This window comes from Xyrauchen texanus, chromosome 10, assembly GCF_025860055.1.
Source record: "Xyrauchen texanus isolate HMW12.3.18 chromosome 10, RBS_HiC_50CHRs, whole genome shotgun sequence".
In the NCBI taxonomy this organism is placed as follows: Eukaryota; Metazoa; Chordata; class Actinopteri; order Cypriniformes; family Catostomidae; genus Xyrauchen; species Xyrauchen texanus.
This window is the reverse complement of record NC_068285.1, coordinates 20,284,921-20,311,994: the sequence shown is the minus strand read 5'-3', so window position 1 is coordinate 20,311,994 and position 27,074 is coordinate 20,284,921. Positions and strand designations below refer to the sequence as shown.

The window sequence follows — 27,074 nt, the reverse complement described above, 5'->3', positions numbered from 1 at the left end:
TAAACCCACCTTGGCTGGTTACAGTCCCAACTTGTGACTTCATTTTAGTCCTAAAAGCTCTCGCAGGGCCCTCTTTCGAGCCTTTGGACTGTTGATTTGCACGTTAAGACCGCACTACTGCTGGCTCTGGCCTCAGTAAAACGGGTAGGTGTCATGCATGCACTCAGTCGACAATTTATGTGTGGAGTTTGGCCCCGGTCTTTCAAGGGCCACTGCGAAAGCTAGGAAAGGCTATGTGCCTAAGATCCTAACCATCCCCTTCAAAGTGCAGGTGGTTCACCTTCAGGTGTTCTTCCCTCCTGTAGTGCCCTGTGTGCATACGTCGAGTGTACTTGCCAGTTCAAATTGTCTGATCAGCTCATTATATGCTATGGAGGATGCACAAAAGGAATGTCCAAGCAAAGGCTCTCGCTCTGGTTTGGATGCAATTGTCCTGGCTTATGATTCGCAGGGTAAGACTTGACCAATTGGTGTTAAAGCACACTCAACTAGAGGCATGGCCATCTCATGGGCATGGATGAATGGTGTGTCCTTATAAGACATATGTTTTTCAGCAGGATGGTGCTCAAATCACATTCACAAGGTTTTACAACCTAGACGTAAAATCTCTTTCTTCACAAGTCCTCTCTATTTAGAGCACTTGCTATTTATTGGCCAAATATATATACTTATGCCCCTCCCTTTAAGTATGGGCTCCCCATCCTTTACACAACCGCCTGCATGCAGGGTGTTAAAATTTACCATAAAATCACAAGCACTTTCATTATAAATAAACTCCCTTCCCAACTGGGTTCATAAGGAGTTAGTTCATATATTGTTATGAGTGCTCCCCTCCTGGCCAACACGAGGCTCAGTCACTGCGGCATGCTCATGTCGGTTCCTCTCTGGGAAGTTATGTCTAGTAGTGTGGCGTGATGGGATTCTGTTCCCTTTATGCGTTGCTACGCAATGTAGAGTGTGCTGAGTTGTAAGGGAACATGTCATTTATGTACGTAACCTCGGTTCCCTGAGATGAAGGAACGAGACATTTTGAATGCTCTGAGTTCTTGATGTATGTATGATGCACTCTTTATTCTCAGACAGAAATTCTGAGGAAATGGTGGTTGTGCACCTGCTTTTATATCAGACCGTTCACATCAATACAGGCGTGGCTCAAACGTCATAGCCAATTTTCCAGGTTTCATCTAGTTTGTATAAGTAGGTATTCCTCATATGAATTGCTACACAATGTCTCGTTCCCTTCGTCTCAGGGAACCGAGGTTACGTATGTAACAGAGACGTTTTGAACATCCTTATAGGCAAATACATTGAAAGGAAACATTTGACAATTAATTAGTATTGGATGGCAGACAAGTTACTATTTGTTATTATTTGTTAGGGCTCGGTGATGGGTAAAAGATATTTGATCAATAATTACCTTAAAATTATCACAATATCCGATTATATCATCAAAATAAAATATAACTCAATTTTAGGTTCAAGATTAATGTGTTTTATATTATTTTATGACTTAAAGGGATATTTCACCCGAAAATGAAAATTATCTCATTATTTACTCTCATTATATCCCAGGTGTGTATGACTTTTTTTCTTCAGAAGAACTCTTAAAAATAGAGGAATTTCTTTGTTCAGTATGTCCTTAAATGCAAGTGAATGGAGATTTCTCTTTTGAAGCTCCAAAAATCACAGTCAGTCAGCATAAATGTCATCCATACGACACCAGCTGTTAAATCGATGTCTTCTAAAGTGACGCGATTTGGTTTTGGTGCAAAAAGTTACATATTTAAGTACTTTTTTTTTTTTTTTAGCTATAAATCATGCTTCCTGTCGGAAGGGATATGCGCATGTGATTTAATCGCATTGGAATTTGAACTGAGGCACGTGTCACAGCCGGAAGAGCAGCGCTGTTTACAGATGAGGAGGAACGCTGTCCAGTAGCTTAGTTGATTTGGGTTTAGATCTGTTATTATTTATTTCTTTACTCACAATGGTGCATTTGTGTGCTTATCCTGGATGCTTGAACTGAGTGGAGAATGTGAGATTACCTCGGTGTCCATGGCAATGTGAACACATCACACGAGAGACTGCTTGGTCTCCACCCTCTCCTGAAGCATTGGATTATAGTTCAAAATTACTTTGTATTGCTTTAAGACATTAATTTAACAGCTGGAGTCGTATCGATGATATTTATGCTGACTTTCAGATATTTGGACCTTCGATGAAGAAATTGCAATTGACTTGAATTTTAAGGACCTGCTGAGCTAAGAAATGTTTCTATTTTTCTTAAAATATGTTCTGGTGAAGAAAGAAAGACATACACATGTATGTGAGAAAATAATCAGAAATTTTCATTTTTGTGTTAACCATCTCTTTAATCACTTTCAGTTTTGTTTCTCAAATACAAATATATACATATATTCCTGAACCTGCAGAGTTGCATTCACAATGCATGTTAACTGTGAACTGCTCCATGGAAATAAAGCGAACTAAACACACAGCACATCTTGAGATGAACAGCGATAATTTGCAGCATTGTCTTAGATGACATTATTCTTGCAAACAGTTTTCAGTCGATTGAAATGGAGAAAAAAAGTTTTACATTTAACTCTTTACAAGCACGTGTTCCACGAGACAGGTTTGCGCTGCAGGCCTCTGAACAAATAGCAAATCGTACACGTGCATTGACAGCTTTTCTTTTGTCTGTTCTTTGTTTTTTCTCAAAAATGTGTGTTTCTTCAAGGGTGTGTCTTTGTGTCTAACAGCATTTCTTGACATGTTTCTCTCCGAGACGTCTTACAGTTCACCCTCCTGTTGCGGGTAGATGAGCAAAATTACTTCAAAAAAGAATTAAATCATCCTATTTCCCAGCCCTGTTATTTGTATTTGATATTTGTCATTGCATTTCCTATAGAAACTTAGTACTTGTTTCATAATCAAATGTGCATTTGTCCTTGGTTTCTTTGTTGTCTGGAACTCTCACATTTTCTCTCTCCTTTTTATTTCCCGTTTCAGTGGGAGGAAATCAGCGGCGTGGATGAGAAATACAAGCCCATTCGCACATATCAAGTATGCAACGTGATGGAGCCCAGCCAGAACAACTGGCTTCAGACTGGTTGGATATGGCGACAGGGTGGCCAGCGCATCTTCATCGAGTTGCAGTTCACCCTGCGTGACTGCAACAGCATCCCCGGCGTGTCCGGCAGCTGCAAAGAGACCTTCAACCTCCTCTATGCCGAGTCAGACTGGGACCTGGGCCGCGTGGTCCGCGAGGACCGCTACAGCAAAATCGACACAATTGCGGCAGACGAAAGTTTTACGCAGGGTGATTTAGGTGAACGTAAGATGAAGCTTAACACGGAAGTCCGTGAGATTGGACACCTCAACCGCAAGGGATTCCATCTGGCCTTTCAGGATGTTGGTGCATGCGTTGCGCTAGTTTCTGTAAGAGTGTACTACAAGCGATGTTTGTCAACTGTGCAGAATTTAGCCGTGTTTCCGGATACAGTAGCCGAAGCAGCATTCTCTACACTGGTGGAGGTGAGAGGGACGTGTGTAAATAACTCAGAGGTGGACACAGACAGTCCTCCCAGAATGCATTGCAGTGCTGAAGGGGAGTGGCTTGTGCCAATCGGGAAATGCAGCTGCAGCTCTGGATATGAGGAGGGACACAGCAGCTGTGAGGGTAAGTCAAACCTCCCGAAACTGTGAAAAGTTTGTGTAGAATGCAGAAGTGAATGCTTGGCCATTGCAATATATTTAAAGTGTGTTGTTGTGATACTTTGGTGGAAACAGTTAAAGGGTCATGGCAGCCCCTGTTTCAGCACAGTTGAGGTTTCACAACAATTTCAATAAATGCTAGGGACAGTTGCCATGGTCAGGAGCAGAGTGGAGGGGAGAAAGGGGAGAGAACACAACAACTGTCTGATCCAGTCAGCTTCATTTCACTAATGCAGTTAACAGCATAAAAAATTCACTCAATTGCTCATAAGAAAGTGCACAAATTATTCAGTGTTTTATAAGCTCACAATACATTACACGGAAACACACTGGTCATTTTATATCTGTAACTTTATTTACAAATGATTTCCAAGCCGTTGTACTCTTTATTGAAAATGTGTGAAGGCTTTTTACATTATTAATCACTTTTGAGACTTATTCCAAGACACTGATTCACAAATATAAGTGCTTCGATCGGTTAACACTCACGTGCAGAATGGATTGATTGATAGCGTTTGTGTTTGAAACTGTCAGTGTAAACCGTGCCTCAAACAAGCCACAGTCCACCCCATCACATATCTCGAAACTCCATGTAATAAATGCACGTTCCTGGAGCAATTAGGAGGTTTCACTATTAACTAAAAGCCTGTACCTCTGTCAGCATCTCGGAGAAACCGTGCAGTCTTGAACACTCGTGGCCCGGGATTACTCATTCACTGAAGCGTTTGACAGTTTGAAGTGCTCGTCTTCCGAGAATGTGGTGTCACGTATAGTCATGAGATAGCGCCATCTCATTGGATAAGGTCATGCAGTCTCATGAATAATTGAGACACTGATGATGTACTATAGTGCGTCAGATCCTGTGACGTTGACTCGATGTTGATTTTAAACCTGGAAGTTGAAATTAGCACAAGAAATCTAATTTGGTATTTTCCATATAAAATTTGTATTAATGGATGCTACTTTGTCTTCTATCATGTGCAACACATACATATCTGTTAACATCTCAGACAATTTAGTTTAGTGTTTCATGACTAATAAACTTCAGTACCCAAAGAGGCTAAACAGTTATGTTAAATTTTGTGTAATTATTTAGGTTGCAATCTTCAATCATATGATCTAACCTGCTTGGCAAGATTATCTTCCAACTCTTGCTATGTTTTGACTGTAGAGACGAGGAAGCTGACTGTAAAGAACACTACGTTGTTGCCCACTATACCGCCCCTTGTGGCAATGCTGAGCATTAAACGCATACAAGAGTTGCTTTATTATTTGCATTCTGAAATATTTCGGAGTTAGAATTATCTGCTTTCATGTTTGGCCTCGACACCTAATGTAGTGTGGCATAAATCTTTTAAAGGCATAGTTCACCCAAAATGTCAACATTTACCTACCCTCTTTTGATTCCAAACCCATATGACTTTCTTTTTCCGTGGAACACAAAAGGGGAAGTAAAGGAAAATGTAAGCAACTGACGGGGTCTCCATTCACTTTCATTGCAACTATCTTTGCATCTTTCTTGCATACAGTGAAGATGAATGGTGACTGAGGCTGTTAGCCCCTCACATTCTGCTGAACAAAGCTCAGAACAAAAAGTCATAATTTTTTTTAACAATATAATGGTGAATAAATGATCGAATATACATTTTTGGATGAACTATCCCTTTATTTAAGCACATTAAAACCAAGTTTGAAACCCTTCTATTGTTCATTTTACACAAAGTAATCTTTGTGAAATCAAAGCAGTTCCTCAACGATTATTGTTCCAAATGGTGAAATTAAGGGTTTGGTGTGCTCATTAAAACGGCAACTTCCTTTTCAAGTTCAGACATTTTTAGACATGTTAAAGAGTTTGAGGTAGGAGGACAGATTTAAAACCACTTGGTTCTTTCTTTGAACGATTGACTGTTGATTCCACTGACCCACGTCAAATCAGTCTCACTTTCATAGGTCAGAAGTACATCAACAACAACATGCTCTCTCATTTCCACTGAGATCATGCCTATGTCTATCTGACAGACAGTGTTTGGGTGGTGGGATCTCTCCTCCTACAGCTGTATGTCATTTGACCACTGCGTCACTGCTTTATCAACAGGCGCATATGTGCGGTGTATGTGTGTGTTTGTCAGTGTGATTTTTCACAGCCCATCTTGTAGAATAGTGTGGTGCAGTGTGGGAGTTGTATTCAGATCACACATACAGTGGCAGGCTGTTACAACAGATCTTGCATTGTCTCTTTATTTTTTATTGTTAATAATGCATCATATACTGCATGACTAAGAGGCATGTGAAATGTGGGCGAGATGAAATTGAGTAATATCTAGGCTATTTTTAAGTTTTTTGTAGTTATAGGTGTAGTTTGTGAACTTGATGCTCCGTAGTATTAAATGCTTTTGTTTGATTGTGATTTGATGCATAAACTTATGCACATTCTTGATATTGTTGTTCATGCTTGTCACTACAATAAAGTATGAAAAAATATAATTAATGGTAAAATATATATATATATATATATATATATATATATATATATATATATATATTATTATTTTTTTTTCATACATTACCTTTAGGACTGAACGATTAACCAGAAATAAAATCGCAATATGAATTAGTGCAATGATCAAACTGCAAGGGCTGCAATTTAATTAAACAGTGTTTATGTGCTGCTCGCTGCGCTTTATGTATGTGCACAGCGTTGTTATCTGCAGTATATTACACACTCAAAGCATGTGTGAGGCTAATGAGTGAGTGTTAAATTTACAGCACATAGAGTAAGTAATGGCTAATTTCAAGCTAGAAAGAGAGGCTTGGCCTCTAAAAGTTAATATCCAAATCTAGTGAATGAGTGCATATCTCATAATATCATTGCCAACTCAACCACAAACTAAAATGTCTTCCTTTAGTCTTCAATCAAATCAATGCTTAAGGGTTTAAATGGACTGCATAGCATAAACATTTCCTAACGTATTAATTGAGCTAATTATTAATTGGGTTCCAAAAAAAATGATGAAAAATGGGCTTAAACCCTATCAAAATGTTGACAAATGCAGGAACACCGTGAACAGATACAATGTGAAAGTGATTTTTTTTCTTTTCTTTGTTTACTGTAGTAATTTTATTTAGTTGGCTCTTTTCTAAACTGTTCAGCCCTTATTACAATGGTAATACCATTTATTTTTCATATGGTATGGTATTATTCAAATACCATTTTGGACATGTACCATGGTAACTGCTATATTCTTTGAATTAATTTGGAGTACCATGGTAAAACCAATGATACAATACTTAGAGAAGGTTTCCCATTGATCTCTGTGGCAGTTACCACGGTAAGTCAAATTCACAGTTTTAAGAGCCCTCCAAAAATGACATATTAAACATTATTTTAATATAATATTTGCAATATATTTTACTGTACCATGGTATCACTACAGTACTTTTTTGTAAGGGGTATTAACATGGGTTTAGGTGGATATTTGGATGATATGTTGGGCGGATATCTGTTAGGTGGATATCTGTGGTAATTACATATGTCTGTCTGAGCAAACATCTCAGCCTTGTGATTGATACAAAAATGTGAGATGATCTTTCACGGATCTTTCAGTGGTAGCGTCATCACCCCCTCATGATCCTTTGTCATGTCCCACTCACACCTCACAAAAACTCTTCTCCATGTGAGCTACACATATGTGCACAGCCTGGCCCTGATTTACTACCTCAATTGAGTCCAACAACTCTCACACTTATACATGGAAGTCAAGCCACAATGACAGTTTATTGATCAACACTCGCATACATATGCCAGTGTCACAGTTTAGTAGCTTATACGCAAGATCAATGGCAAGACAAGCACTGTATTGAATTTCCTTATACAACCCCAATTCCAAAAATGTTGGGACAATATGGAAACTGCTAATAAAAACAAAAAGGAGTGATTTTGGAAATTTTCTATTCAACCTGTGCTATATTGAAAGCACTACAACAGCACATGATTTGATGTTTTATCTTTCTTTTTTTCTAATATACACTAATTTAAAATCAGATGAATCCAACAGGCTCAGACAATCAAGTGTTTGCCACCTGTGTGACGTGACCATTTCTTCTAATATCATTTATTAGGCTAAGTGTTATTAGGCTAAGCATTTTGGCACTGAAGACAAAAGTTTACGTTCAGCAAGCAGACCTCCCCCATCCATTATGCAGGCCTTCAGCTGTGTAATTGAATGGGGCATTCGTTGTTTTTTTGGATATTGACGATGACTTACAAAGATCCCAATGCCGATTGCGAAACTTAGTTGACAGATGATGATCAACAATATCGGGAAATGGCAAAACCCTGGATCTGGGAAGTCGGCAAATGTATTAAACAGGCCAGAGTTTGAAACTGGCACCCAGCAAATGTGATGAGGCTGAATCCAGTTTGCAAGTTCCTCGTTCAAATGTATTTCATGCGCGGGTAATTTTGCTCATCTACAGAAGGGTGACCTGTAAGACATCTCGGAGTGACACATGACAAAAATGCTGTTAGTCAATAAGACACATGCTTGAAGAAACGTACCTTATTATATTTTTATGAACAGACAAAAGAAAAGCCATCAGTGCTCATGTCTGATTTGCTGTTTGTTTAGAGGCGTACAGCATGAGCCTGTCATGTGGAACACACGCATGCAGTGCAAGCCTGTATCGTGGAGAAAGTGCATATAAAGTGTTTTAACTCTTTATAATTGTCTTTAGTTGTAGGCTATTAGTAATTTTCCACCTGTTTTTGTTAGTGGATGCTTGCGTGATGGCACGTGGAGCAGTTGGAGATGGTAAATGTTTGGATTTGAGTAGGTGGTTAAAGATTTTTTGATCTTCGTTGTTGTATTGCTTTTTTTGTTTAAAGTGCAATTTTAATTTAGAAATGTCTATAGTTTGTTTTATGTGTTTCAATAAATGAATCAGGCAGGGGGGGTTGACAAAATAATCATATATTGCAATATTATTTTAAGGTGATTATCGATAAAATAATTATTTTACATATCACCCAGCCCTACTTTGTTGCCTTATTGTGCGCTTCATTGTGTGCCGCACATTATCACATTATTATTATTATTATATTGGAGAAAGTTCAGGACAGCAGACATTACAATCTAACACTTGCACTCTATTTACGCAGCCATGCACTTGTAATCTGGGAGTTAGGGGAGATTGTGGTTTGGCATTGTCCTACTGGAAAATGCAGGGACATCCCTGGAAAAACTGTACCATTAATGCAGAAAAATATATACTGCCATCCAGATTCACTCACAGGTGTGCAAGTTAACCATGACATGTACACTGACTCACCCCATACCATGACAGACACTGGCTATAATGTTCCTTTTCCTATTTAGCCTGGAGAACACAACAGATCTTTTTTCCCAAAATTTTGAAATGTGGACTAGTCGGACCACAAGACAAGATTCCACTGTTCTAATTTTCATCTCAGTTTAGACCGAGCCCTGAGAAGTCCGCAGCACAAAACATGCAGCAGTGAAGGGTGTTGACTGACAAAGCTTTACCGAAGTATTACCAAGTATTACCATGTCCGTTACATGAATGAAGGTTTAGTTGTAGTTTTCTAGCAGGACAACACATACTGCCTGGTTTACATGTGAATAAGCTGCATAAGCAGAGAATGTGGATGCTAGACTGGCCTGCCTGCAGTCATGACCTGTCTCTAATTGAGAATGTGTGGTGCATTATGAAGGGAACAATACGTTAAACAAGGCCCTGTACACTTCAGCAGATGAAGACCTGCGTAATGGATGAATGGGGGAATATTCTACGTGCTAAACTTAAACTTGTGTGTTCAGAAATAGTGATTTACACAGTGATAAACACTTGACTGTCCAAACTTTTTGGAGTGTGTTGCAATGTGATTTGAATTAAGTGTATCATTTTTGAGGATGCGCCAATCCAATACATGAATTGGAATTGGCTCCTATACTGATGTTTTTAGATGCAACGGGTATCGGTCCAAATCCGATGCTCTGTATTAGTCATGTTCCTTAATGTCAAGCTCCAAAAATGACATAAAAGAACCATAAAGGGGCGCTCGCGGACGCTGGAGAAGATGGCCGCTTAAATTGTAGCTCCGCTCCTGATTGCTTAATAAATTACTACTCTCTTTGGTTTAAGTCAAAGAATCTCCTAATTAATAGACTCTGCACACGGCTAATATGTCTGAGACTCAAGATCCGAAGGACTTTCCACTTTTCACAACTTCGCGATCACAGAAAAAGAAGAAACAAACTGCATCAGCAGAAACGTCTTCATCCCCATCGGAACAAACTGACCTAGTTTTGAACGAAATACGAGCGCTTAGTGCTCGATTGGGGAACATCGATGGTCGTTTTGACACTATCGAAAGTCGTCTTGATGCCATATCTACCTCTGTTTCTGCAGTGCACGAGACTTTATCCAACTTATCACAAAGAGTGTCCTCGAACGAATCCCGTTTAACGGAAGCTGAAAACAGAATCTCTACCACAGAAGACGCTCTACAGGCCCGTGAGGGTGAGTTTTCGACGTTGAAGAAAATGGTGGCCCAGCTTCAAACTGAGGTGGATGATCTAGAAAACAGATTAAGACGCAAAAATCTTCGCATTGTTGGTCTACCCGAAAAAGCTGAGAGATCTACTCCGCTAGCTCAATTTCTGAGAGAAATTATACCGAAATGGCTCGACCTCTCTTCTGATCTCAATCTCGAAATTGAAAGGGCGCATAGATCACTTGCACCTGCTCCAGGAGTGAATGACCCACCACGAAGTGTACTTGTCAGATTTCTGCGCTTCTCAGACAGAGAACGCATTCTGCAAGCAGCGTTGAAAAAACATCAGATCACTCACGACGACAAGCAGATCCGCTTCTATCAAGATCTTTCAGTCGAAGTGATGAGGAAACGCCGGGAATTCGACGCTGTGAAGAGGATTCTAGTCGATCGCAAGATGTTCCGTGGTTTCGCGTATCCGACCAAGTTGCGCTGTCTTCACGAGTCGGAGCTTCGCACTTTTAGTACACCGACTGCGGTGAAGGAGTTTCTAGAGACCTTGCAAGATAAGTGATAAATATCAACTTCACCATATTCAGAGGGTAGTGAGTGACTTCAATTTTTCCGGATTCTCATACGTCATATATTTGTTTCTAATCTGTTCGGAATTACATGTGACTGTTACATCAGAGACTTTACATACTGTCTCTATATTTTTTTTATTTTTTTTATGAGTATTCCGAGATGATAATGTTTAATGTTACTTACTGGAGCGGATTAACTTTAGCGTTTCTCACAACGGGTATGATTCTGAACCTTATGTTGGTAGCAGGTATAACTGTTTTTGCCTTGAGCCCAACGGGGTACAGAGACCTAGATTTAGGGGTATTTGGTTGGCCCTGTCAGTTGGGGACAGAGCCTGGGGTGGGGGGAGGATGTTGCTATTTTGTTACTTTGTTCACTGATGTTAAAATGTTTGCCCATCAGACACTTTTGTTGTTTTACTTTTTCTTTTTCAATACTACATTGACAGTCTATTACTTGGTCACACTTGATTATCATGCAGAGCTCGATTAGGTTTATGACATGGAATGTTAAGGGATTAGGACATGTGGTAAAAAGGAAAAAAAATACTGACATTCCTAAAATCCCTTCTTTGGTTCTTAAAAAACTGTGCAAAGAGACTGGTTTAATTGATAGCTGGACAGAAATGAACCCTCTTAGTAGAGACTACACATTTTATTCCAATCCCCATGGTTCTTACTCAAGAATTGATTATATTTTTATCCCAACCACTTCTTTTAATCTTACATCTCTTAGTCAAATTGGCTCAATTGCTATCTCAGATCATGCTCCGGTTCAGCTGGATATTACATTAGGGACTCCGACAACAAGTAGTAAGGTATGGAAACTGAATTCATCTATGTTGTCGGACCCCAAATTTTGTAATGTAGTTAGAGATTCAATAAAAAACTATTGGTCAGATAATAAAAACTCACCCGTCACCCCTGCTGTAATGTGGGATGCAGCTAAGGCTACAATCCGGGGGTACATTATTTCCTATACAGCTGCACATAAAAAAGCCATGATATCTAAACGACAAGAATTGGAAAGGGAAGTAAAAAAATTAGAACATTTACATAGCACAACTCCCACTCAAACTAACTGGTCTGCTTTATGCCATGCTAGAGCCGAACTAAATCTTGATCACACCAATCATATAAAAAAATAACTGTTTCTTTCCAAACAAAATTATCATGAGTACGCAAATAAATCGAGTAGACTGTTAGCATATCAGATAAAAAAGAATCAATCTGAGAGAATAATTAAGTCTCTAAAGATGTCAGATGGCATCACTACATATGATCCTGCACTTATAAATGATGCATTTCGAACTTATTATGAATCACTATATTGTTCACAAAACAGTGCATCACAATCAGAATTTGAAACTTTTTTTAATAATATTTCTCTCCCAGTTATTTCAGATGAAGACCGAAATTACCTTAACTCATCTATAACTTCAGAAGAGGTCTTGGCAGCAATACATTCAATGCCATCTAATAAATCACCAGGACCTGACGTTTTCCCCCAGAATTTTATAAATCATTTTGGCCTGAACTTTCTAAAATTTTTATGCCTGCTTTACAATTCAGGTATTATACCTTCATCTCAGATGAAGGTATAATACCTGAAACTTGGAAAACGGCAAATATCTGCCTAATACTTAAGAAGGACAAAGACCCACAAGACTGTGCATCATATAGGCCAATAAGTCTCCTCAATACAGACTCTAAAATACTGGCTAAAGTTCTGGCGTGTAGGTTGGAGAGCATATTACCTAAGATTGTTAAACCAGATCAGACAGGGTTCGTGAAATCGCGGTACGGCACTGATAATATATGCAGACTGTTAAATATTATTAATTTTGTTCAAAAGGAAAGGCACCCTGCACTTGTTCTCTCCCTTGATGCTGAAAAAGCTTTTGACAGAGTTGAGTGGGACTTTTTGTTTGCCACTCTTGGGAAATTTAGCCTAGGGGATAATTTTATCAGATGGGTGGAGTTGCTTTACTCTAATCCTAAGGCTGCAGTGGTCGTGAACAGTCTCACTTCAGCTTCATTCTGCATAGGGAGAGGCACAAGGCAGGGTTGCCCCCTTTCACCTTTGCTCTTTGCTCTAGTCATTGAACCCCTAGCAGAACTTATTAGACAGAGCAAAAATTTCCATGGCATTACAGTGGGAGGAGAAGACCATCGTGCATCATTGTATGCTGATGACGTATTAATATTTATGTTTAAACCAGACCAGTCTATTCCTGTATTATTGGAATGTATTTCTTACTACAGTAGTCTCTCTGGCTATAAAATAAATCTTTCAAAATCCATTGCATTACCTTTAAATATCTCCTCTTTAGAACACCTAAAATTAATCTCCCTTTCCAAATATCAGGCGAAGGCTTTAGATATCTTGGTATTTTTATCACAGCTTCACTTAATGATCTTATAAACAATAATTATACCCCTCTTATAGAAAAAATCAAGGTCAATTTGAAAACCTGGTGTTTACTTCCGATTTCATTTCTAGGGAGAATAAATGTAATTAAAATGAATATCCTTCCCAAGCTTTTATATTTATTTCAGTCATTTTTCAAAGACTTCAATAAACACCTTTCAAAGTTTATTTGGAATAATAAAATGCCTCGGATCAAAATTTCCAAACTAATGAAGCCAAAGGACAAGGGTGGAATTGCCTTGCCAAATCTTCAGTTATATTATTGGGCAGCCCAGATAAAAAATATGATTAGTTGGTGCAGTGAGAGGACCAATTCTATCTGGTGTAATATGGAAGCAGCAACTTGTTCTCCACTACCAATTCGATTTCTACCATTTGTTAAGAATTATACAAAGCTAAAAAATATTTTGGAACATTACACCATATCAAACACTCTTCGAGCCTGGATAGATATTAAATCATATTTTAAAATACATGCCTCTCTTTCCTTGTCTTCTCCACTATCTTTCAACCCTGATTTCCCCTTAACATTACAGAATATTGGGCTTTCAACATGGCTGAAATTGGGAATCTCAAAAATTTCTTGTCTATATTCAGAGGGAACTCTAAAGTCTTTCCAACAGATTGTGGAGCAATATAAACTACCAAAGTCTGATTTTTACAAATATCTTCAGTTGCGACATTTTTTTAAATTAAAGATAGATAAAGCAGAGTTAAGAATGGACATAACAGAGATTGAAGACATTTTACTAAATCCAATCTGTCTAAAGGGATCGATATCAAGGACATATGATATCTTGTCTAGCAATTGCACCTCTGCCTTGCTGGGACTGAAGGAAGTCTGGGAGAAGGACATTGGTCAAACCATTGAAGAGAATGACTGGACTGTCGTATATGATAACATGTACCCTAAACCCTAATTCTTCAATAGAATAGATCTTACACCGATGCGTATTAAGAGGATGTTTACCAACGCTACAGGCCTATGCTTCAAGTGTAATAAAGATAAAGGAACATTCATGCATTGTTTTTGGTACTGTGACAAAATTTTGTTATACTGGAAGAAAGTACATAGTGTGATGGAAATCTTCTTGGACTACACTTCGAGATGACCCCAGCTTTGTATTTATTGAATCTTAATGTGAACAGTCTGTTTAAAAAAGATGCACTACAACTATTCGTTGTCCTGGTATACTTAGCTAAAAAATGCATTTTGTTACTTTGGTCTGCATCACAGGCTCCATCCTTTAAAATGTGGACATCACAAATCGCTACATGGTTACCACTTGAAAAGCTCACCTACGATAAACATAACAAATCTGACAGATTCTGGCTCATATGGTCTCCCCTTTGGGAATATATAAAGGAACTCCCTTAACCGGCATACCGGACCACTTCTAATTTCTGCTCATTTTCTTTGACTTCCTATTTAAAGGATGCTCTAAGTCAATGTGACCTTGTTTATCTGTGGTTGTTATTATTTTCATTTCTTTCACTTATTCCTGTCTTTTATGTTCTGTACACCCTGTAATACGAATATAACTTTATGTTGTGATACTGTAAATGTAAATTTTTCTATTGTGGGCAAACAATAAACAAAAAAAAAAAAAAAAAAGAACCATAAAAACACCATTAATCCATATGACTCGTGCATTTTAAACAAAGCCGCTTGAAGACATGTGATAGCTATGTAAAATGCAGAAGGCTGTGTTTAAGAAGTAAATATATAGTATGTGCAGCGCCAGCACATTGACACTGCTCTGTTGACACACAAACTCACGTGCAGGATGGTGATGCACTCATGGATATTTATAGCCTTCACAGTGGTGCACAATATTTCAGTGCTAGTCACAAACAATATCTCAGATGTAGATGCTCAATAGTTCAGTTCACTTATATGCATTTAGAATGGCACCGGATGTGCATATTTACCATTTGAATAAGAAGCCAATTAAACTACTGTGTACTCACCTACATACAGACACACTTACGGGACTTCTTGGAGAGTGCAGAATGTCAAAATAAAATCCAGAGGATTTTTATGTTAAAGGTGCACGATTGAATATGTAACTGTTGTATTTAGAATTTTAAAAGTCAATGATAAGAATAATAATTATTTATTATTATAATCATTATTATTTGTTTACAAATTATAACAATATTTAAGTTGAATGGGTTTCAAAAAATAACTGTGATATCTTAAAAATAAATTGAACATAAAAGAGATCTGAATCCTTTAAAGCCCAGATACAAGTTGAATTTTTTTTCAAAGAAAACTTCTAAAGCTTTTCTTAACAGCCTGTGCATTTATATTTAAATAATGTGAAGTTAGAGGTTTGTGTGTCTTTACAAATTAAAGAGCACCCCAATTGGTATTACACAATGAGGTAAAGATATTCTAAACTTATGCAAAAACAACAACATTGTATTGGCCGATACTGAGATTTCAGACATTGGAATTAGATCAGAAGAGAAAAAGTGATATCGGTGCATCCCTAATATTTTTAAATGTCAAATAATGTTTTGTTGTATTGCTTTCAGAATAGCACAGGGTGAATAGAATGCACAAATCACTAATTTTGTTTTTTTTATTACCATTTGGCATATTGTCCTAACTTTTTTGTAATTGAGGTTGTACTTGGGCTTTTTATCGGGCATTTCCATACTTTTGCAATTTATTCAGCTCGAACCACTCAAAAGTGCACTCAGTAACTTTTGTCTTCATCTTGGACTTACATTGACACCCTTTCAGATGCCATTGTAGAAATGTAGTATTCGCAGTCAGCCATGAATACATTTAATCAATGATTGAAACTGTCAAATAACAGGATGGTTAAGCGAGATTTAGCGAGTAGTATTCGGCTGGTCATGTGATTGTAATATGGCAGCCCCCATGTGCGGATCCTCTCCATGTAGAATAAATCAGCTTTTATAAATTTACTGATATGACTGAGACTTCATGTGAGTGGTCATGATTTCCTACATATATTGCAAAATTACAAACTTTTAATGAGGAAAAAAACAATTTCAGCTCTTTGACAATTAAAGAGTGCACCTTTACTATACCCTCCTGAGACCCGAGCGTGACTCATGTGTGCATTTTCCATTTACATTTTTTAATTGTAACTAGCACCTAGTAAACATGCAAACAATTTATATTTTTCTAAAGCAAAAAGTTTTCCTAAAAATGTATGTCCTCATATGGTGACAGCCGGGACTACATTTTAAATAATACCAAGCAATAGAAAGTGAGTTTTTTTTTTTGTTTTATTTTTCTTATCACATTTTTATGTTTCCAGCAGTGTTGGTTATTCAAGTTTTTGTGACCTTACAGCTGATTTGATCTGTATATGTGCTTTGGAACAATGTTTATTGAGAAATGAATTATTGGACTTGATTTGGCTTTTATGTTGCAAATTTTTTTTCTAATTTGGCAAACAATATCTCAATATTCTCTTTTTGCAGTCTCAAACAATCAAGTGATATCCAGTGCAGAAATTAGCATAAATAATTCAGATTCAAAGTAATGGCCATCACTGCCAACCATGTTAAAATATAATTATACATTATAAATTCTGAATCTATGTACTGATTATCATTATCTCATGTCTGCCAGATATGTTGAGTAGTCCAAATATCATCTGCTGCCTAAAACTGAATTATTGGTCGGACAGTGGGAGTGAAAGCTATAGGAGGCTCCCTTGCTCCCTGATTAATAAATGACTTGACCTCCAGTGTGCTGTCTGTCTGCACTGGTTTCAGAACAGTTAAAAATTGTACTCTCATATAAAACCTCTTAAAGCAAAATATTTTTTTCTCAATATGAAAATGCACAGTAAATATAGGACTTCTAACGCAAGCACTAGTGCTAATGTCCACTATTGAGCTCGTTGTGTTTAGCAGTGTGGTGTTTCATGATAAATCGCTCCGATTTTATAAATGGCATATTGGATGAAATAAGAGACTCTAATCTTTTGACTCAAACAAGTTTTAATGTAAAAAATTAGGTTTCTTTCCAGATGTAGTTTTGTTGGCATTTATCTCAAAGACCAACTTCGCTGTGATTGGCGCCATATTGTTTTGTCACATGACTTGGTTTGTCAAAAGTTTAAAACTTAAATGACAGCCCAGAGTGTTCTCAACTGAAATCAGGCAGTTTAAATAAAATAAAATTATGCATGGCATATAGCGAAGACAAAACACAAATGTCCAGTCAGAAGAATGAGGGTAGCATGAGGATCCACACTATTCAATCTGGTGTGCTGTTTTTTTTACTTAAAGGAAATATTTAAAGGAATGTTCTGCACAATCAACTGTATCTATGGCATGCTGTTGATTACCACAGGCAATACCTTTGACTCTTCTCCCCTGGAAGTCTATTGGGAAAAGCATTGCACAGGGATAAAAGCTTAAAAACACACTCTGTTTGATAGTATAGCCATAATAGCAAAACATGGTGCTTGTTGGTTTGGGTTTGATGTAAATAAGGTGTAAAGTAAGTTCTTTTCATATCAGTTTTTCTTTTGCATCCCTTAAATTGTATTGTGTGTGTAAAGGCTTGACTATTCTTGTGGGGGCCAAATGTTTTGAAATGTCCTCACTAATATAGTAAAAAAAAAAAAAATTAAATGGTCCTCACTAGCAAAGCTCAAATGTTGTTTAATGGTAGGGTTAGGGTATAGAAAACGTAATTATTTCCAAATAAAATTAGTTTTGTCTGAGGTGTCCTTGTGAACAAAAAACATGTTTGTGTGATGTATTGGTCATGATGAGCTGTCTGCATGAAAGGAGTTACTACATCAGAGAAAGGCTTTTCATAACCCTCAGTTAGTGATTCAAAGGCCATTGATGAACAGGACTTCACACCACATATCTAATGACAGAAAAGGGACCAAGGTGGTAGATGAAGTGATGGATGGAAAACTACAGGAAATGTGGAGAAAAAGGGGAGTAAAGGAGTGAGGGATGAAGAAAAGAATAGTGGATGAATCCAGAGGTTGCAACGCTGTCACTCAGGTCTCAGCTGAATGCTAATGAGATGGATGTGCTGGGCAGAATCGCCGCTCTCACAGGAACTCTCAGCTATTGATCAACTCTAATGCTTCACTAAACTGTTCAAGCACACTGTGGATCTATCCGCTCACCGCATGCTGTGGGTCAGCACGTTTGTGCGAACAAGAGAGTGAATGAATCATAGAGGCAAAAAGTGATGTTAATGAGTCAAGAATGAGCAATAGTCCAGAAAGATTGTGAGTATGATTTATGTGTTAGCATCTGTTTTTGTCTCTGTGTGTCTGTGTGTGTGTCTGTGTGTGTGTTGCATAACTGAGTGTGTTTTAACTAAATGGCTCGATAGTATAGATCCATGCCATGAGTAGATGTTGATTGAGTCTGGAGAGAGTGCACTTGACAGGACTTGTTTGTTTGTGTATGTGTTTGTGTATGTGTTTGTGTATGTGTATGTGTATGTGTATGTGTATGTGTATGTGTGTGTGTGTGTGTATGTGTATGTGGGTGGGTGTGTGTGTGTGTGTGTGTGTGTGTGTGTGTGTGTGTGTGTGTGTGTGTGTACTTGTGTGAGGCCATAAGCCTTGAAGCATCACATTTCATTATTTGCAGACTGCTGTAGGCCTGTGTTCTGTCTGAAAATGCAGGAAAATATATATATTTTTTTTATTTTGGTTATCAAAGCAATGTTTCTGATTTATGTTCGGTTGATAAATGGAAATTCTTATACAGTATGCATCCACACAAAGACAAGAAAGTCTAATTGAAGCAGTTTACCACATGACAGCAATATTTCAAACTGATTAGTTTCTTCATTTTGTCCTTCAGTTAGTCATTCATATATATTTTGAATATTTAGGCCACATCCACACTAATATTTTTTTCATTTGAAAATTCCTTTTTCAGTTTTCCTAAAGTTACTGTTTTCTGAAATATGTGGTAATGTGACAAATTAGCTAGAAGCATGTATATAGAGCATTTGCTGCTCAAACTTGTGTAGTAATGTTATTCTGTATAGTCACTGTCAAATAAACCAGTAAATAAAAATAAAATGGTGTGCATTTTTGAAAGTCTCTGTTTTCTATGGAGGAAAATGCTATTCTAGTGTGGAAAAGAGCATTAAACTAGGGCTGGGTGAAATGGCTACAAAAATGATATCTCTTTTTTCAGCTTATTGACATTATTCAATATATATCTTGATTATTGTGTTTTTGTTATGAAATGGCATTAAATGTGTTTTTGTTTTTTATCAGTGGAACAATCATTTCAACCAAACAGCCATTGTAGGTATACTGAAAATGTTTGTCATCTACTGAGGTAATTCAACTTGGGAATTAAAAATCTTTTTTTTCAGACATTTCCGTTGAAGCAGAGAATTGTGGGTTGAGAGTGCTCATGAAGGATACACCTCATGCATCCTCTGAAATCCTGTGAAAGAATGCTGCATTCGAAGTGTCCTACTCTCTTTCCTGAATCAAGAGAAATGCGGCCTCCGGAGGACGCATACTTCCAAATAACACAGCCCATTGTGATGTTCCGTGCTTCGGTCACCGATTTTCTTTTTTTATGTCATCGTTGTGTCATGCTAAGTGACTCAAAAGATCATTTGAAATCTGAATTGAGCAGCCAGAGCGTCCGGACTGAGACACTTTTGAGAAAAATCAGATTTCAATCGCATTTGAAACCACCTCCCGATGTGGTTTGATTCAGAAAAATCTGATTTCATGTTTTTTTTTTTTGGCCCAAACTATCAAAAAATCATCTGGATACAACCTTGATATGCAAAAAATCTGATTTTTAGAGGCAGTCTGAACAAGGCCTTAGTGACAAAATAAAATGCACTTCTATCATTGCAATATTCACGATATTGCTTAATTTTATCTTGTCAAAAAAATCATTGTGATATTAACATGAATATTCAATACTTTGTACTGCCCAGCCATAGCATAAACTTAGCAAAATCAGTCTGTTTGCAAAATGAAATGTATTAGTGTGAACGTGGCCTTAAATTCAACAAGAAATCAAAATCTACCTTACTAACTTTTTTTAGGCCATATCCAGACTAATCAGTTTTCATTGGTAAACTCATTGATTTTGAGATTTTTGTACATTTTGTTGTTTACGCCTTTCATCCACACTAAAACCAGGGGCATAACTGCATATTTTCAAACTCAAAGGTTTCTAGGGTTTTCAAACAGATTAATGTGGACGTGGCATCTATAAATGTCTTATAATGAACAATTCATTAAATAATTATTCAAAATAAAAATGTTTGTCTTCAAGCCCAACTCCTGTTCTGCCTTGCTCTGCCTCAGAAACAACTTTTCTTTTTGGCTGATGTCATCAAGCCATAAATATTTTAAACTCCTCCCCTCAAACCACCTGTATTATAGACAAATATGAAGGCTGTTTCATGTTGAGTTTAAAGAGAAGGCAAAAAGTGACATTTTTAGTGTCAGGAACAGCTTGTGTGATAAGAGATAATCTGAGACATGCAAAGACAGTTCAGCACAAAGACAAAGCTTTCAGTTAAACTATTCCATTTCATCACCAGTTACCTCTCTCAATTCTCTGTCTTGTTCTCTCCCAGTCTCTGAAGGACTGTGTGAGTGGAAGCTTAATTTGAGGACAAAGTGATGAAATGCTGGAGGCCAGAGGGCATTTCTGTCTGTGTGTGTGTGTGTGTGTGTGTGTGTGTGTGTGTGTGTGTGTGTGTGTGTGTGTGTGTGTGTGTGTGTGTGTTAGGGGGCAATGCAGGTCATGTGCTATGTCTGTGGGGTAACTGTTGTGTCAAAGAGAGGCTGAACTGATGCAATGTGATGTACCAGCAAGTGTGTGTTTGTCATTTTTTTAATGTGTGTGTTTAAATGTCTTGAACTCAAATGCTCTCTTGTGTCACTCACATTATCATAGCATCACTCACAAATCATTACAGTTATGACATCATAACCATGAGAACATTAGCATGTGACTGCCCCATGTTTACATCTAAATGGCAATTCACTATTCGGCTACTTCAAGAGTTGAAGAAGTTTGCCAATCATAAGGGAGTTCATTAACATGTAGAAGTCTTAAGGTACAGTTGCAAAAAACACACTTATTTTTAAGGGTCAGAGAGATGGTGGAAATGGTCATTTGTAAATGGTCTTCTAGGAAACAATATTACTGCCTTGATGCTTTTAAAAGTAATGAAAAAAGAGGTAGAGAAGAAAATATAAGAACAGATGAGAGAGGGAGCGAGATGGGGGGGGAAAGGGGAAAATATAAGACATGTAAGCACTCAGTGTGTGTGTGCGTGTGATTTGTAGTTGTTTAATTAAAAGTGTAACTCACAGATGTACAATTAGAAGTCTTAAGCCTTGCAGCAGCTGCTGAGCTTTTTCTGTTGTATAGTGGCTCTCACGCCAACGTCTGCCAAATTTATTGACACACACACAAACACACACACACGTAAAGCTTCAGTGAAACAAAACAGTCTTTTCCTCAATCACAAGGTTCCTCCATTTATTTTTTTCTTATTTCTTGTAGCTCTTCAGTATCTCAAAGCAGTTTGTTTTTCTGTTATTAGAGCGGGTGGGTTAACTGGATGTTTTACAGTGTGATGGTGAGATTATCGTGTGTGTACGAAGGGAAATGTGTAGAAAGCCAGCCAGTAATTTGTGGCTTGGCACCCTCGGTCTTTGTTCTGCCTAGCATCATGCCACCTGGGCCAATCTGGTAGAGGCTCTGTGATTCTCCCCCATGGACACTCACTAATGTTCTTCATCTCTAGAGCTGGAGTTTAAAAATTCACACTCTCGGCAGAGAGAGACGACTGAATGTGGAGAACTGCAGACAATAAGCACAATACACACAATCGTGCGCCGATAGAGTCATTTGTCTCCTGGCACATGCTTGGGGTGTGTGTGTGTGTGTGTGTGTGTGTGTGTGTGTGTGTGTGTGCGCACGCTGCAGATGTCTTGGGTCTAACAGAACTGGATCTGTGCCAAAAGGTCACCTTCAACCTCCACTGCCTATCTGCTCCTCTTTCTCTCTTTTTCCATTTGAATTCTGTTGTTTTTATACTGAGCTATTGGTAAATTCTATCCTCTTACCCTAAATCTAACCCTAAACATTTTTACATTTTCATTAAGGCATTATTGAGGATGTTTACGAAGCAGTTTTCATAAACTTTTACAAGGGCCCTTTTTTATTAAATGTAGATTTGTATCACTGTACTTTGCCTTGCATTGTGCTGTACTGTCCTGCGTGCATGCATGAGTGTGTGAGTGGCACTACCACAGAATGCCATCAGGATTAGTACCATTAGCAACATTTGTTCACTCTTTTTAAAGCGTTCTGAACAAGGTGAGTGAGTTTATGTGAGGTGACTGTGTGTTCTCTGATTCTGTCAGTGTTTGAGGGCTTTCCTGCTCCTCTCGAAACTAAGATGTCAGCTGTTTTTGACTGTTTCTAGGAAGTAATGTCCCATGAGAGCCACACAAACTCTTGCATGCACATATCTACCATTACAAATTTTATAGAGGAGTTCAGTTAAGGATTCTCAACCTACCACCAATACTCTCCTCTCCCAGAGAGGAGTATTCTTGCTCCCTGAACTGATCCAATGATGCCACGTGCGAGGGCTTTTGGTTCGAATAAACTACAAATAATTTTATATTCAGAATGTTAGAACATAGTCTACTTACTTGCCAGCAACAACAACATGCAGTTTTAAAATATGTATCATTCAATTTCATCCTAGAGGTCAGTGTGAGACATTTAGATATTATATTGGTCACAAGTCTTCTCATCATTCGACTTCGCAGTTCAGAGTTCACCGAAAACTTGAAAGCTTGCGTTTCCAGTCTCTTGCATTTGGATGTTTGAATGGGAGTTAATAGAGTGCAAATTGTATTGTGACTGCACCTTCAGTAAATCAAGTTATTAAATTCATACCGAAAAAATGCCAAAAACATTTGTGCTACGAGTACCCGGATGATGCACTTCAACTGACAAATTAGATATGAAATACTGATGCACTACATGGTCGAGTACATAGCATATAGTGTAAGTGCACAACTTTATCCAGCTGGTGAGACAAGCTGACTCACTGTACTCCTGGGCTGACCCCAGAACAGCTCTTTATGACTCATCTGATCACCATCACCTGAGTGCTGCAGCCCATCCGGAGTATAATTTGAAAGAGCGGCTAAAACATTCTCAGCTGTTTGCAGGATCAGGCCCATTAATCTGTTATTTATCAAAGCCAGTGTGGCTTTTAACCTGTAAACCTGGTGTAAGAATATGAGCCTGCATTTGAGCCTGCATTTGAGCCCATGTGTGTTTGTTGGATAATCCTTGTGCATTTAACTAAGTCCATAGTTATAGGCTCAATCGTATGGTCTCAGTCTTGAGATGACATAAATGGGGCCTTGGTCTGCATCTGGGCCTCAGCTTACATATAATACGGTGGGGAATATTTAAATTTCGTACACTGATCAAATAAGGACATTTGTTGCAGTGACCATGCTAAAAGGTCAGATTTCCTTGCTTCTGTTTTAGCACACAAGATGCGATTTGTAATATCAAATCATGCAAGGATAGCATGGATCATCATGTTCATCACAAACTAATTAGAACTGTCATATGCATTCTATAGCAGGGCTCCAGACAAAAGTAAAAACAGAAAAAAAGACTTATGAGCCATTGTCTCCTAAACTGAAACATTAGGGAGCCAAATAACTGTTTTTAGTCGCCAAATCACAGAATTGCTCAATTTAGATTTGCTTTTCAGATACAAGATAGAAAGCAGAAGAAAAGTAAGTCAGCTGATAGCCCATTAATCAGAGGTTTAATAAACTGTATATAGAGTTTAGAAGATAAGTTTGCATTCCCTTTTGTCTCGTAAATGTTCACACCCCTTTCATAATTTATACAAATATAAGAAATAAAATATGTTTTTAATTTAGTACTACTCATCAGAATCTACATTACAGATAATTACCTAAAGTATAGTATGCATATATTAGTGTGTTGTCTTCTTGAGCATTAATGAATGTTTGCACCTCGTGTAATAGTTGTGAACAAGTCCCTCAATTGTCCTAAGTGCCGAAAGTTTGATCTCATATATATATATATCAATTGTTTTACAATATTGCCTTAGTCTTTTACTGTTACTCTTATGGCACATACACAGAGACTACAACAGTGCAAATTGAAAGAATTCCCAGATGCAGTTTTTTGTGCTACTCCAATTCCAATCAATAATTAACAGAAGACAAAAAAAACTGGTATACAATACGTGACTTTTAATAATAAAGCAACCCGTAATACACTTGGGACTCTTATTTTGAAATGTCTGCACTCCCAGATGTGAGTTCACTGATGGCAGATTCACTGAGAAAGTGAATCTGATTCAATCTGCTAATCTGAGCTCCTGAGTTCAAACTCTGTTCTTTTCAGGTGATTCGTGAAAAAGATCCGGCTCAAAAGAGTCATTTATTCACGACTCTCTTGCGCTGGGGTTGTTGTTGCGTGCGGTTTAGCGAGCTCTTCAGAAACAGGACAGGTGAAAGGCGTTGTGAGACACACTGGTGCACGCACTAAAGATGTATACAATAACTCACAAGATAATATCTGTTGAAAACACAACCCGACTGTTGCCAGTGGTGACTAGATTTTAAGTTGTTGCAATCGATTATTTTTGGTTGTGTTTGTGACCATTTTAGTCGCAGTCTGGAGCCCTGTATAGTTGGAACTTCATGTTAAAAATCCCCCCTTTTCACTTCTTGTTATGCTGGTAATAATTGAAACCGTAACAGACATGAATATAATTTGTAATAAATATAACTATATTAATTTAGAGAAATGCTAAATAATATTATTTTCTCAGACTTTTGGACCCATTGTATATTTTTGTTATAAGTTTAGAATTTTAATTCATTATAATTTTCTCAATTGACAATGTAAATTATTATTGGAAAAATTCTAAACAATATAGATAATGTGAGTTATTTGATTACTGAATATTCAAAATCAATTCAATACTTTCTCTCTTTCAGTGAATTAAAAAAGACAGCTTTGAACTTGAACCAACAGGACTTGGTCTTGGGTCTGGATCTGGGCATCGAGTGAGTCTAGGTTTGGTCTAGGTCTTAGAGGGTCTGGTTTTGTTTGCCTCTTGGAGTTTCTGGTCTTGACTGGCTGTCCACAAGTCTCTGTGATGCCCTGCAGTGCGTCAAAATAGCGTGATTCATTCACTGATCCAGGGCCTGTGTCTTCATTCCTGCCTCAGGTAGCAAACACCAGCATTGTGTTTACAGATCTCCCACCTGTGCTGCGAGACTCACCGTTGTAGTCTTATCATCCCACGGTGTCAGGATGGGTTTGTCTTGTTCTCTGTGTTGAGGGACTACAGCCTGGCAGCTCTACTGTCACTCACATGGCTTTTATGTTTTGTAGTCGTTTGCTGCGTCAACCCTCCCCCTCCGATGACATTTCCAACAACACCTGCGTCCCTCATAAGTATATTTGGTTCTCTCTCTCTCTCAGATTTTAGCCCATATGTGCTCACACTTGCGTGTGCCCACTCACACAAATCCCAGACGTGATGGCAGAAAAAAAGGGTTTAACAGTTGCTCTGTCTCCCTGTTTTCGCACGCTCCATCCATTCGTCTTACTTTCTCGCTTTCTGTCTTCATTTCACACTTTGATGGGGAGCTATCCCTACAGTCAACATATTGTTTTGAAAAGTACATTCTTCACTTCTAATTCATTTGTCAACCCTGAAGTTATTACTTTAAAGGGGCCATATTTTATACATTTGTAGCATTTTTATAGCATATTTTCATTGATGCAAACTATTGTGTAATCAAATATTCAAGGTAAAACATTATCGCTACTATAACTTTAAGATTTCTACATGTAAATTACCTCTACTAAGATTGGCTAACCTCTGTGGACTGGCGTAGTCGTTCACACTGTTGTTCATCAAGGCATGAGTTTCTAAATGATATTTACAGTTATATGTTAATTTTGCTGATGTTTGTGACGGCATAACATGGACTATTTCCTGTTTTATCCCCTAAGGGTCAGGGAGGAATTTTGCATTGTGAATGTTAGATAATATCAACATAGTACATCAGACTCTTATTCATGATAATCTCCCCTTTATGTGAACCAGATGAGGAATTTTATAGTTTTACCACAGCCACACACATATGCACACATTGAATTTATGCATGTTTGACTTTCACACAGCACACTGGAAAAGGTCTTCAAAAACGCACACCTTCATTCATCCCTGTGCACCATTAAAAGATGGTAAAGATTATGTCTCACACCACTGACGTGCGGTCTGGGTAGGCAAACTAGGCACTGCCTACCCTGCCAAAATTTAAAAATAAAATGTTTATTAAATAATAAACTTGTATTTATATTTTTACTTTTTATTCTTGTGATTTTTATATATGCAATATGTGTGTTATTCCAATTGTTTAGACGTTATGATGACAAATGTAGCAGTTACGCATAATCAACTAAAAACAAATGGTAGAATAAGCAGTGCTTTTACGGTCCATTCATTGCAGGCGACAAGCGGAAAACCCATGTTAGCATGCGCACTCGATCCTGTATTCTTTAACATGTACGGCAAAAAGCACAAATCTGCTGTGCCTTTTGACGTAAATATGTTATGCCCGTAATCATCTCCGTTACGTATCAGACATGGACCAATTAAAATCGAGATATTCCTGGACATTTGCGTAGCTAACGTCATTACACAACAGCTAGCGTACATGCCTAATCCCCGCCAAATTCAAAATCAAAATGACAGCACCGG

The 27,074-nt window shown here is 37.9% G+C and overlaps 1 protein-coding gene across 2 annotated transcripts in view; it reads left to right on the top strand.

The window, feature by feature from the left end:
- LOC127650961 (ephrin type-A receptor 7-like) overlaps positions 1-27,074 on the top strand; it is a 207,020-nt gene that overhangs the window by 52,525 nt on the left and 127,421 nt on the right. For both annotated transcript variants that reach the window (XM_052136643.1, XM_052136642.1), the window contains exon 3: positions 3,013-3,682. In XM_052136643.1, coding sequence (XP_051992603.1) covers positions 3,013-3,682 — 670 coding nt within the window. The remainder of the gene's footprint in view (positions 1-3,012; positions 3,683-27,074) is intronic.